The sequence below is a fragment of the Leucopleurus acutus genome (genome assembly GCF_964270905.1).
Source record: "Leucopleurus acutus genome assembly, chromosome: 2".
NCBI classification, from domain to species: domain Eukaryota; kingdom Metazoa; phylum Chordata; class Mammalia; order Artiodactyla; family Delphinidae; genus Leucopleurus; species Leucopleurus acutus.
Genome location: NC_139143.1, coordinates 92,185,373 through 92,199,440, shown reverse-complemented (window position 1 = coordinate 92,199,440; position 14,068 = coordinate 92,185,373). Strand labels below are relative to the sequence as shown.

Sequence of the window (14,068 nt, the reverse complement as noted above, 5' to 3'; positions counted from 1 at the left end):
AGAAAAACTCGGCGCCTGCTCGTCCACACCCCCCCAACCCCAAACGCAGGCTTTCCTCCTGGGTCAAGGAAACCGTGGTGTGGCTGAATGTCGTCACTGCGGAGGGAATCCTCCCAGCATGCCGCCCGATCAGGAAAACTGTGGGCGGGGCCAGGTCAAGCCCGAGGCTGCGCCTGATGACAGCCAGCCCGATTTGGAAAGTGGCATCAACAGAGACAATGAAGCCCTTTGGTCCTTTGTAACTCACTGTTCTTTCAAGACTCTTGACATACTCTGTGTTCACTGGACTTTGGTTGCTCTATCACACACCTGAAATTGCTTGAAAAAAATTCACACCGGGCTTCCCTGGTGGTGCAGTGGTTGAGAGTCCACCCGCCGATGCAGGGGACACGGGTTCGTACCCCGGTCCGGGAAGATCCCACGTGCCGCGGAGCGGCTGGGCCCGTGAGCCATGGCCGCTGAGCCTGCGCGTCCGGAGCCTGTGCTCCGCAACAGGAGAGGCCACGACAGTGAGAGGCCCGCGTACCGCAAAAAAAAAAAAAAAAAAAAAAAAAAAAATCACACCAAGTCCAGTCCAGTCAGGGGCAAAGTGAGCAAGTCTGGTGTCAGTAAGGCCCATTGCTCTGTGCGCCCCATACCCGGGAAGAGAAGTCTCACTGAGCAGCCTCTAGTGCTAAATTTTAACCCTACTAGACCAACCCCACAACCCCACCCCATGCCCCCATTCTCAGCCCCTCCTTTGCATTCAGATACAACACTGTACCTCTGGTTGCACCTCAACACTGCAGCCAACATGAGAACAAATAAGGATGGAGAGGCTGCCCCTTCATGTTGCTTTCCTTCTCGTGCCCCTGCCCGTCCTCATCTGCTCTCCTTCCTCCCTGTCTTTCACGGAGGAGGTAACTATGGATGGTCCTGACTGGGTACCGTGTTAAGCATTAGGGAAGCAACGATGAAAAAGACATGAAAAGTCTGACATGGAAGATAATCCCGTAAACTAATAAATGCCACAGGATGCAGGAAGTGTGCTCCACGGACCTGCTTCACTGCCCAGGGATTAGAGCAAAGCGTGATGACCAGCGTGCAGCAGAAGGTGTTCCATTTTGACTTACAGCTTGAAGAATGAGCTAGAAGCGTCGGAGCAGGGAGGGACTGGAGGGAGGAGTGAATGCCAGGCAGAGGGCACGGTGTGGGTGAGGGCTGCGCTGCCTTTCGTGGAACCCTGTGCTGGGGAGAGAGAGGAATCTGGGGAAGGTCAGAGTCTGGGGCTTGAAACAGGAGTTAGGGCACACGGCTCACAGCTTGTACTAAGCTTGCTACCATTGTGGAAAGTCCATGGCAGGGCCTTGAGGAGAGGGGAGGCGGGAGCCCTCATTCTGATGGGGGCAATGAGCAGCACGAGTGTTGCCTGATGCCAGACACGATGAGAAGCCAAAGGTAACGACCTGAGTGGTTGAAGGCCAGAGGGGGGATGTTAGGGGCTGGACGCGGTGATCGGCGAGGGCCATGATGGATCCGCTCTACCAACCAAAGAACTTTGCCGAGGGCTACTCCGCATCCGCGACTAGTACCAATCCCCATGCCTTTGGAACAATTACCATTAGAAATACTGTTTTTCCAGGGATGGACTTTTTCATACAACAGCATGAGTAGGGCTTTGATGCTAATCATTTAATAAACATTTGCTGAGCATCTGTCGTGAGCCAGGAGGCAAGGATTCATAGATAAGGAAGATCCAGTTCCTTCTCCAAAGGATCTCAGGGGCTAGTGGAGAAACTGATCCCACCTCTGTGGCCCAAGAAGAACTCTAACAATGCAGGTCAGAGAACCAGCCCCTGAGAAGACCCCAGATGTCATCATTCTTTGCATCACCATTTGTCTTCTGTGCACCAATTGTGCATTAAGCACTCAGAGAATGTGATGCAACAGGATTTTGAGGGCAAAAGTGTGTACACTAGTTAAAAAGAAGAGAGAAGTAAAATAGAAAAAGAAGATAGAAATGTAAGGAATAGACGATGACATTAGATCGGGGATTACCTGGTACAATTACATTATGCATTTTCATGGACAAGTCATTTCAGTAGCTAACCATATTCCAGAGAGTCTGCAGGACAAAGTTGCAAATTGTAAGCATATGTCCATGGAGAAGACTGTATGTGTTCTAAAACTAAAGCAGCAGAAAAGAGGACTACAGACCCAACTGGAAAACTTTTAAAGCAAAGTGGATGAACAAAAAGTTTCCTTTAATTAATGTTTATCTGCCAGAAAACAAGTCATTTAACATGAAGCAAAGCTTGTTATTGGATTTCAATTATATTGTGCTGTATTTATTTCCACTCTCCTGGGATTGCTGATGAAATGTTCTATCTTGAGGACATATTCTTTTACTTAAAAAAATTTTTTTTTCATGAATCACAAACGTGGTTCTTAGGAAGGCACCAAATTGGAGGGAGGGTAGTGCTGAGATACAAAAATACGAAGATCACTCCCCAGGCCTGGGTCCTTCATTCTTCTCAGCTCCCCCCACCTCCACCCCTTGCCTCCAGCAGAAGGTAGCCCACCCTGATCACAAAGAGCGAATACATGCTACTCTGCTGTCTGATGACTAAGCCCACCAGAAAGCTCCCTTTCTGGGTAAAAAGCATCACTTAGGGATGTTCTCAGGCAGCTCATGTGCTTTTCCCTAGATAGGAGACCCAGTTAATTATCCTCAGAAGCTCTAGCCACACAGTTTCAGTTCCTTCTCCCACTTGGGGACCCTGCTCTTGCTATTTCCTTAGCTTACAAAGTTATCCTCTGCTCCCCTCCACCTGGCTCACACCCACTCACAGCTGTCAGCTCTCATGTCACTTCCTCTGCGAAGCCTAGCCTAGCCCAGGTGTGTGTCTTCCTCCATGTCTCATACAACCACTTCTGTTTAAATATTTCTGTAATTAAAAAAGAAAAATTAAGTCCTGAGCTATGTGAGGGAAGGGACAGGGTTTATATTGCTGTGTCCCAAGCACCTACCCCTCTGCCTTGCACAGCCACATCCCAACAGACATCTGTTAAATGAATGCATGGAGGGCTTTCACATAGGTACAGTTTAGGCTGTGCTGTTGACTGAATTGTGCTCCCTGCCACAATTCATGCGTTGAAGCCCTAACCCTCAATGTGATGGCATTTCAAGGTGGGGCCTTTGGGAGGTGATTAGGATTAAATGAGGTCATGAGGGTGGGGCTCCCAAGATGGGATTCCCTCATAAGAGACACCAGAGAGTGCTTTCTGCCACGTAGGACACGGGGAGAAGGCAGCTGTCTGGAAGCCAGGAAGAAAGCTTTCACCAGGAACTGAATTAGCTGATACCTTGATCTTGACTTTCCAGGCTCCAGGACTGTGAGAAATAAATTCCTATTGTTTAAGCCACCCAATCTATAGTTTTTTTTTTTTTTTTTTTTTATGGCGACTTGACCTAAGACAGGCTGATAGAAGCAATTGTGAACAAACTCCTTCACAGCCCTCCAAGGGAATACTTCCCAAAGTACTGATTTCAAATTCATCTGCACCTGGGAAACACTGTGCAGACACCTCAGATGGCACTGTGTGAATACACTGTTGAATATACTCAGCAAAACATTTTCCCACAGAAAAACAAAACAAAACTAGAGAAGGTAGTATCAGTTCTGTGTTTTCCAAGCCTGCAGGGATGTGTGCCATGCATCAGGCATGGACACAAAGAATAAATCTATACATGCCTTTTATAGGCAGGACATATGAATACTTAATGTAATCATGGCAACACACACACACACACACACACACACACACACACACACACAATGCACTTGAATGAAAAAATAAACAAAATGAATTCTGTATTCCTGCCCCTCCAGGGTGAATACCATGTACATACATACCCAACTCTTTTGCAATTCTATTCTTTGGGATGACGTCACTCAGAGGGAAATGACACTTCAATCCGAGAAATGTCATTAAAAGCTTTTAAGCTAATACTTGCTCTTGGTGGCAATTCTCACCCCAGATGGAATCACTGTAATGAACACTCACAATTCTTGATCTGATTGCAAATCACATTATGATACCATAAGGGTAGTGGGAGTTTCATCCTTTTAGCAGGAAAAAGTCGGAAGCACATTTGCTCTAGAAGATGATACTAATTTTCTCAAAGAGGTAAGCCAGCTCCCAAGATTTTCATCCAATTATGCAGTGAAAGCAAGGCAAGGATTGAGATGGCACTTCCTCAAAATCAAGGATTTTGTCAGAAGAAATCCAAGAGCCAAATGCCATATGACATCCAGGTGAAACCACCTCTGAGGAAGCTTGCTACCCTTGCCTCAACATCAGGACCAGGTGAGGTGGAATTGGGAGGCAGGACTATGGCAGCATATGATGAGACGGCTGCTAGGTTGGAAATGCATGGCTGTCAGTCTGGAACCGCACTGGTTAGTTGCCAGTGTTTCTGATTTCCCCTATTATTTTCCTCACAACAATTTCATAAGAACAAGCTTATGCTAAGAAATTCCTGAAAGACTTCCTTCAGGTAAGGATATATTTTAAAAATCAATGCTTAATTCTCTGCACTAATGGATGGGTTCTGCAATTCAAACCACGATAGAGCAGGAGTGTTCTATGCATCTCCAGAAAGATAATTGGGCTACATATTTGTCCTAATTATACCTTCTGCTGTTTGTTTAGGTTGTTAGAGTTAACTTGTGTGGATCAATTGACATTGCTGGGGGGGGGGGGATAGTACAAAAGTGCTGGGGGGATACTAAGGTCGGGGAAGGAAACTGAGCCAGGATGAAAAGCTTGCTCTGAATGATAAAGCAGATAAATATAGATATGGAAAGTGTATGTATTTATTCAGTGGTTGTACACAATGCCTTCTTCTAAAGAGATACAGGGAAAAGGAGAGGAGAAGATCAGTAAGGATTAGGAGAAAGATGATGGCTGTATAGTTTTCTTCATACAGTAAAAACAAATGCCACAGGCTACTGGCTAATGATTCCACTGAGCAGACGGCTCTATCAAATGAAGATCAAATACAACTAAAGTAAAATCCAATCCACCAAGTTATCAAAGTGATTTAAAGCCAGTGTCTGTCTTACCTGACCGGGGGGACAAGCTCCAGGAGGACAATAATGGTCTTTTCTGTGATCTCTGAACTCCCTCCTGGCAGCATCCAGCTGGCTCTTATCCCAGGCTTGCCCTCTGAGTAAACAGGACTTTGAGGGCTACCCTGATGTCTATGACATCTCAACTATATTGCACTTTTACATAAGCAAAGATGGAACATTAAACAATATTTATTTTACAGCCTAATATTTTTCAAGGTAGTTTGAGAGAACTACTCTTGAGCAGATAAACAGGATTTTTGAATATCAATCAATAATAATGATCTTCACCCGGTTTTAGTTGTTACAGACAGACAATGGGAGAAAAAAATGCTTCAGGTAAAACTCAGGTTAGATTGGAACAAGCCAAAACACTTTGTTTATTCAAAAGTTAGCTTGAATGGAATCCTGAAAGTCTTGTATTCTAGAGTGAATTTTTCTTAACAGCAATTTGACCAGAAATCATTTGGGGTCAGAGAGGCAGGCAGCACTGGGCCACTTACAGGGGACTAGACGGGTACAGGGAGCACAGGGAGACCATGTGGGCTTCCTGGATGCGTGGCAGCAGCTTCCAGGCCCCATCCCTGCCCCACTGGGGGGCTCTGTTGTCCCTGCCTAATTCCTTTGCCCCAGTTTATAAGCTGACTCTTTCCCAGTCACCATTACAATGGGGAGGACAGGGCTTGGCACACACCTTGGAACATTCCCCAACTGCTCTTGTAGATCATTTTACCTCTTCTGAGTATTCAGACTGAATAATGATGCTCTGGGACAGGATAGTAACAAAAACAATCCACATTATACTCTGTGTTGTCGAGGAGTTGTAGCAGATAAAATCAGGGGGTTCTAGGCAGCCCGGGTTTGAATCAGGCTCTGCCACTTAGTAGTCCTGTGATCTCAGGCAAGTCCCTTAACCTCACTAACCTTCAGCTTCCTCAGCTGCAACGTGGGGGTAATAATAGTGCCTCCTTAAGAGATTACATGAGTTCACCTTACATACTTAGAACCACTCAGAACTGTGATTGCCCAGCACTTATTGTTATTATGGTGGTAGACTCACTAATGTTATATTCAAACTGAAAACTTAATCCTACTCAAGATAGGAAACACCATGGCCACGATTCTAATGATTTAGTCCTCAGCTGCCTTCCTTTACTAATTTTTATTTTAGCACTACACTCTTTCCATGACAGCTGGGATTCCCTTGAGTTTCTAAACCTCTATACTAGGTATGTCGGTCCTGCTTTCCAGAAAGTATGTTCCCCCTCTCTCTTTGGTTTTAGTTTTTATAAGACCCAATAAGAGAAAAACAGGAAAAGATGACTTATGAGAGAAAGAATAACTATATTTAGGCTAGAGCTATCCAAAAGAACTTTCTCCAGTGATGTAAATATAAACGTTCTCTGTCTGTGCTGTCCAATACTGCAGCCACTAGCCACCCATGGTCACTGAGCACTTGAGATGTGGCTAGTGCAACTTAGAAGGTGAATATTAAATTCTTTTTAATATAGATTAATTTAAGTGTGAAAAGCCACATGTGGTTAGTAGCACAGCCGCCATATTGGAGAGTGCAGGTCTGGAATTCACATGCTCATCACAGCTTCAATCTTCTCTTCTTGTCAGTCTGTAGACTTGGAGTGGTTAAGAGGACAGTTTCTGGGGCCACGCACAGAAACCCAACTCTGCCACTGGCCAGCTCTGAGGCCTCGGACAAGGGTCTTAAACTCTCTGTACCTCTGTTTCCTTATATATAAACTAGGGGTGACAATAGCTGCTATTTCAGGTCATTGTGAGAATTAAGGAAGCTAATATACAAAATGTGCATGGGAAAGCAGCCAGCACGTACCCTCCATTTATAAAATGCTTAATATTCTTCTTCAAGTTTTTGCTACTGAAATTAATTTTAAACACTGTCTCTTGATACATACCCTTTCTCAATTCCCATCTTGCTTTTCCTCTGCCTTAAACCAATCAGGGGTGTTCTCAGCCTTTCTCTTCTTTCTCCCACATGCCAGAGCGTTATGCACCTCTTTGCACCTGCATTTCTGGAATGCATCAAGACAATCCAACACTGGATATAATCTCCCCAGCCATAAACTTCACGTTTTCTAAGCCAGTAGCATTTATTATACCTTACATTCCATGTGCCCTCATAAATGTGTATGGTGAAAAGAACACAGGGTTTAAAATCAGAAGACCAGGGTGTGAATCTTGGCTTTGCTCCTCCCTAACTCTTGGACCCCAGACATACTGTGCTTGCCTTTCGGCTTTCACATCTGTAAAACGGGGATTACATTACTTCATGGGATTGTTGTGATTCATGATCAAATGGGATAATGCATGTAAGAGCATTTTTAAACCAAAGCATCATATGAATGTTATTTTTGTCCCTAATTAAATCCAAAGAGGATGAAAACAGCAAGCCACGGTAACCCCTATTCGTCTGTATCATGTGCTCTCAGCCCATCTGGTCGTCCCATCTTATGGGCTTCTTTCTCAATTCCTTCTCCTTAATTCCTTTGCAAGCATGACATGATGGTTAGTAGAGTGTCACTTGCTTTAGGAGAACAGCCCTGTTGTGATATTAACTGTCAGTGTTAAGGTGGGGAATGGAAGTTATGTTCTCTTTTGTCACACATGATTGGAGACCCAAAGATACTACATATTCTGGAATAACACAGTGAAGCATAATGGGCAATGGACAGGTGGCCTCCTGGTAATTGTAGAAACCAACAAGTCTCAGCGTAAAAGAAAATTCTTAGAAGAATAACGGTAAAGTGGTAAATGGAATTAAGAGAACTGCCACAAGGAAGCCAGGTGAGCAGGCCTAAAGGAAGGGCACTCCCTGCCCCATTCAGAAATGAGAGCCACCAGTGGATCTTTGACCTCTTAAGGCCACATCTAAACCGGTGCTTCTCAAAGTGTGTTCCCTGGACCAGCAGCATGAACAGCATCTGGGGGCTTCTTAGAAATGCAGACCTACCAAATCAGAATATATATTTGAACAAGATTCCCAGGTGATTTGTATTCATGTTCAAGTTTGAGAGGCACTGATCACCAAAGGTTTTCCTATTTCTACCCCCTGGCCTTCCCTTGGTAGCACAGAAGCAGGGCGGGCAACAAACAAACAGCTCCAGCGCTAGGGTCTGTTAGCCAGAGCTGTGCCAGTGACTGCCCGAAGCTATTCTAGGTGCTGAGAGATGGAAGAAGAAGGATACCAGCACAGCACACTCCCTGCCCCGAGGAGCAAAGACATTAAAGAGTCAGTAAACTATACTCAAAGGCACAAAGGAGCACCAAATAAAGGTCTTTTGAGTGCCTCAAGATCAGGGACTGTGTCTCAACCATTTCTGAATGCCCAGCATTTGGTAGGGTGCTGGGCACATAGCTGGTGGTAAGCACATACTTGCTGAGTGACTAATTGCAGAGGAAAGAACCTCTCCTTTTGACTTCAGGCCTTTGATAAGCTACAAGACTCTTGCCACTTTGCTTGGTTGGTTGGACTTAGGACACCTGTTTCCTACTTCTCCTTACCTTTATGAATCTCTTGGATTCTAGACTCCACTTTCCCACTCGTTTTCTAGCGTTTAAATATGACTACCAGTAATATATATCTATGTTACTGAATATTTACTATCTCATGTACCATACTTAATACTTTACATATATTTACTCTTTTATCTGCACCAAAGTCATACACTGATGTTGATACTTGATTATGTCCATTATATAGATGAGAAAATGGAGGCTCAAAGAGGTTAAACAGCTTACTAACGAAGCACCCCTGTTTAGTAAATACTATGGCCAGGGATAAACCCAGGAAGTGAGATGCCAGTATCCACCTTCCAGGCTTTGAATTCGTGGATATGAATTGCCATGCTGCCTAGACCTGGCCGAGGTCTACCAGACTCCTGGAACCATAGCTCTGGCTTCTGCAGGCTGGCTCCTATCATAGAGTCCTGCCCCTCCCAGCACCACTGGGCCCCTCTTGTCCAAAATAGGGGAGGCTGCCGCTCTCTCCCCACTTTGACAGAAATCAGAAATGGAGACTATCCAACGACAGGGCCAAGGAAATTCCTATCTGCCTTCTGGGGTGGTCTAGCTTTTGGGTGGACCCATAGAATACTTTCTTCAGGTTTTTTTTTTTTTTTTTTTTTTGCTGTACGCGGGCCTCTCACTGTCGTGGTCTCTCCCGTTGCGGTGCACAGGCTCCGGACGCACAGGCTCAGCGGCCATGGCTCACGGGCCCAGCCGCTCCACGGCATATGGGATCTTCCCGGACCAGGGCACGAACCCGTGTCCCCTGCATCGGCAGGCGGACTCTCAACCACTGCGCCACCAGGGAAGCCCAGGTATTTTTTTAAACAAGTCTTTCTGACAGGTGGTAGCTCTGGAGCTACAGTTTGAAATGAATTTGGGAAAGAGGAGTAGACAAGTCAGACATCTCGTAAGCCCACGAGACACGGTCTTTCCTAAAAGCACCTGTTAGGCATCACCAAGTGAAACTCCAGAGCTGCATTAATAACAGTGAGAAGGAAAGGAGAGCAGCTTCAAACAAGCCATATATGGCGTCTGACTTTCAACAATGAACGGTCCTGCTTCCTGTTGGTCGGCGACCCTGAGCAGCTCACACAGCACAGCGGTGGGAAAACGCCGAGTACACACAACAAACCAAGGAATAAACAGCCCAGGTTTTTTTCTTTTTTCTTTAAACCGACACACGTGGCTTGGTAGATTGTGGTGTTTTATTTATATCACTATGCAACGGAGGGGAAAAAAAATAAAGGTGATCGCAGTGAAAGGCATGGGACCATGCCATGCTATCTGACTGTAATGTCCGAATTTAGACATGACAGATACTGGGAGGGGTTTCATGTTAGACATCAGCCATGAAAAGAGAAATTAACTTAGTGGGGCTTGGGGCCAGGCTTTACTTTTGTTTTGTTAAAATTCAATGGTGAGCACAGTCAGCAGCCCTGGGCCGGGGAGTGCTCTGCTGGCTCTGGCAGGCTCTAGCTGAATGTTTATAAAACCAGGAGCACAGCCTAGGGAAACTTCACCCAGCTGCCAGAAGGAGGTTTCGAATCGATTTGCAGATCACAAAACATACCCCACCCAGCCTCTGCGTCTGCCTTCTGGTGAGTTCCTGACAGGAAAGGAAGTGCTGTCACCCATGGGGACCCCAGACCTCAGAAGGACAGGCACGCCAAGCATCTAAGAGTGTGTAAATAGAACGCCTGAAGTCATGGCGAACGCCTGTCCTTCCAGGAAAACTGTCCCCTGCCCTCTCCCCCTTCCCCAAACTTCCCACAAACCCTCTAACCAGGAAAAAAAAAACAACTTCAAAAACTAGGGTGGGGCTTTCCTGGAATCAGGTTCCCTCAGTTACAGTGAAGGTACACATCTAGACAATTTATCCCAAACAATCGCTTTCCTCTAAATAATTAGGAGCCTGTTTCAGGTCACCCCTTTCCCTTTGGTTGTATAGTTATAGACATGGGAGAGCTGTCTGTGACTGCTGCTGGTCCCTGGTCCCCATTCCCCATGGAACTGAGAGTGAGGAAGGCCCCATATTCTCCTCCTGGGCCCAATCTGTACAAAGAACAAACCGACAGGGAATGAGCAGGAAGAGACAGGCTCAGCCCTCCAGATAAAGTTGACAATTGATTACCTTTGCAAATCGGGAAGGCCATTTGTATCCAGTTCCCTAACCTGTAGATTCATCAATTCTTTCTACAGATGTTTATGGAATGCCTTCTATAAGCTGGGTACTATTAGGCGCTGGAGATATATCCATGAACAAGACAGAAAAAGATTCCTGCTCTCAGAGTATTCTAAGTCCTAGTGGGGAAAATCCACAAGTACAAACTGAGAAGCCAGTGCGTAGTTATCCTAAAGCAAAGACAAGCTGTAAGTTACTTGGCAAAGATATACACTATTCCCCGATACTAAGGGACTCTGGGGAAAGAGTGCTAACTTTTATTAAATGCTTTCTATGTGCCAGGCACTTAATAATAAAAGTAATAATTTAAAAAATTTGAGCACTTACTACATACTGGGCTCACAGGAAGGTGAAGTCAGATACTTTACATATTTCCTTTGAATCCTCTCAGCAACTCTTACCTCAATTGTTCAGCTGAGAAAACAGGGCTAGAAGTAAAGATAATTTGCTCAAGCACACTCTGCTTGCGGTCTCTGCACTTGAGCCTGATCCTTTTGTCAGCTGGTGGTCACACTCACCCTTGCTCTGTTCCTCTGCCCATGGGTGGTGTGTCACCCCCCTCACCCTTGTCCACCTCCATCCTACCAGTCCTTCAATCTTCAGCTTAAACGTCCCCTTCTTCGGGACAACTGTCCCAACTCCTCACTATTGCTGGGAACTCCTTAATTAGGTCGGATATATAAAAGGTCATGCCTAACCCCAGTGGCTAATACATGATAGGCACTCTAACATTGCTTTGTTCCTACTTCCCTTCCTTCCTGTGTTTAGAGTCAGAGGTGTGAAATTTGTCACTTGATTATATGCTGTTGTTTTTTGTTTGTGTTGTTCTATATTCATTGGTCATTTCCTCAACTAGATTAGCAGCTTAGGGAACAGTATTTTTAATTTATAAATTATATATATATTTTTGTCAATATAAATTATTTATATTTACATATATAAGTTATTTTTACAGTTCTTGTGCATTGATTCTTTAACAGAGTGGTTCTCAAACTCGAGCAGGCATAAGCATTTCCTGGAGTTGTTTAAATAGATTGCTGGGTACCTCCTCCAGAATTTCTGATTCAGCAGGCCTGTGATGGGGCTGAGAATGTGCGTCTCTGACAAGTTCCCAGGAGGTGCTGATGCTACTGGCCCAGGACTCACACTTTGAGAACCACTGGTTAACTACATGTACCACACTGCTTAGGAGCATGAAGGCTGAGTCTGAGTCCCTCCTCTGCCACTTATTAGCTGTGTGACCTTGGGCAAGTGGACCTATTTGAGCCTCAGTTTTTCCTTATTTGTAAGAATGGGGATAATAATAGTATGCACCTCAGGATTGTTGTGAGGATTAAGTTAATAATGAATGCAGTGTGCATAGCACTGTCCCTGACACACTGAAAATGCTCGATAAATGTTGCCTATTATCTCTGGAAAGGCTGGCACAGCATCAGGCACTAAATAAGCACTGTACCCAGCCTAAGAATTCCTTCTCAGACTTCGATAAAACCTCTTTTGAACTTGTAAGCAGTGAGAGTGAAGAGTGTCACTAAAGCATGACATTTATAATTAACAGCTTTTGAAATTAAGCCAGACTATTCAAAAGCACAACATAAAGGGCCTTTAGAAATGTCCTTCCCGATAGTATGCTGGATGTAAATGCCCAAGTGTACAAAAGCCATGTGTATTTTTAAAATTCAGGGCTGTCTATGGGGTACCTCCTTCACACCTTCCCCTGCTTCGGGATGCTGAGGATGGCAACTTGACCTCTGAGAGCTTGGAATTGCTGGAGTCACCCAGGCATCTGGGCTAAAGGGTTGGCAGACACAAGCAGAGACCATCCTTCAATAATTAATTAGTTGGAGTCACGGGAAAACAAACTCCCCAGAGCAGATAAGACAAACAGCAACCTCCTCTATCCTAGTTATTTTCAAGCACCCAGCCCCCTTGCTGCTCCCTCCCAGCTCTAAGAACTTCTTCACCCAATGCAAGATCTGTATTTTCCTTCAGGGTCTGTCTGAGCAGTTATAGTGACTGACATTCCCTTGAGGAAGCCCAAGAGGAAATGTGCAGACAAGACAATTTTCAGACCTTGTCTCCCAGTCCTTCAGGGCCTGAGGCAGAATATCCAGGAATCTAGGGATGGTCTAGCCCTAATCTTGTCCCAGTAATACAGGAGACAAGGGTCATGGCCCTATCAACCGGTGAACCACTAATCCTGGGAATGTTGTTCATTCAATGCAAAGTTGAATGAGATCATCTCTGGGAGCAGTAGGATTTAGCAAAGGCTTTGAGCTGGGGTTTGTGGGGAGGTGCTGCTGCCCCTTGGAAGCCCCTCCCTTCCGCCCATTCCCTCACAGAAGAGCACCACCGCCTCCTTCCATCCAGCGGTACCCTCCCCTAATGCCCAGAAAAAGGCTGAACCCCCACCAATACCACTTCCACTGCTACCCCCAATTTCCTACACAAGCCCGCCACAGCCAGGTGATGTCTCCGCACACTCCGGATGGGGCACCACCTCTGGCAGTCCCGGCGCCCTGGCGGGCCCCTGCTCCAGCGGAAAGACAGAGCGAGAAGGGGGTGTGTGCGCAGAGAAGCTGGTGGCCCCGCACCTGGTGTTACCAGACTCCAGATGAAAACCGAGGCAGAGAGGTTCCTCAAAGGGAAGAGCCGCACGGGGTCTCCCCCCTTTTCACCATTTCTCATTGCTCAATCTCTCTCTCTGTCGGTTCTCTCCCCCTCCATCTTTCCCTCCCTCCCCCCCTCCCCACCCCGCCCACTTTGTCTGCCTTTTTCTTCCCTCCGTCTTTTTGAACACCCTGCCTTCAGGAGCCCGGCTCGGAAGCCGCAGCGATCAGCTCCCCGGGGACCCCTGCCCTGCGTCCCCGCCCAGCCCCCTCCCCTGCCCGGCCCTTTCCGCTCCGGGTCTCACCCAGAAGAGCAGGTTGAAGCCGAGCAGCAGGTACTTGATGCACCGCAGGGCCCCGCCGAAGCGCCCCATGCTGCGGCCCCGGCGGCGGGATCCCGAGTCCCCAGGCCCGGGCTCGGAGCTCCGGCAGCGCCGGGAGCCGGCGGGGAGGGGGCGGAGCGCGAGGGGCCTTGGGCGGGGCCTGCGGGGGGGGGGCGGGGGGGCGGGGCTGGAGCCGGCACAGGGTGAGAGAGGGCCGGGGAGGACCCCGAGCCAAGAGGCTGGCGATGGGTGGGAGCGCCGCTGGGTGGGGGGTCGAGCGGCCAGAAGGAGCAGGTACCC

General features: G+C 46.7%; 1 protein-coding gene across 3 annotated transcripts in view; it reads right to left on the bottom strand.

Moving 5' to 3' along the window:
* TSPAN2 (tetraspanin 2) overlaps positions 1–13,863 on the bottom strand; it is a gene marked incomplete at its 3' end in the record, with an annotated part of 40,959 nt that extends 27,096 nt beyond the window's left edge. For all 3 annotated transcript variants that reach the window (XM_082833409.1, XM_082833410.1, XM_082833411.1), the window contains exon 1: positions 13,751–13,863. In XM_082833409.1, coding sequence (XP_082689535.1) covers positions 13,751–13,819 — 69 coding nt within the window. In that variant the 5' untranslated portion in view covers positions 13,820–13,863. The remainder of the gene's footprint in view (positions 1–13,750) is intronic.
* Positions 13,864–14,068: the final 205 nt, after the last annotated feature.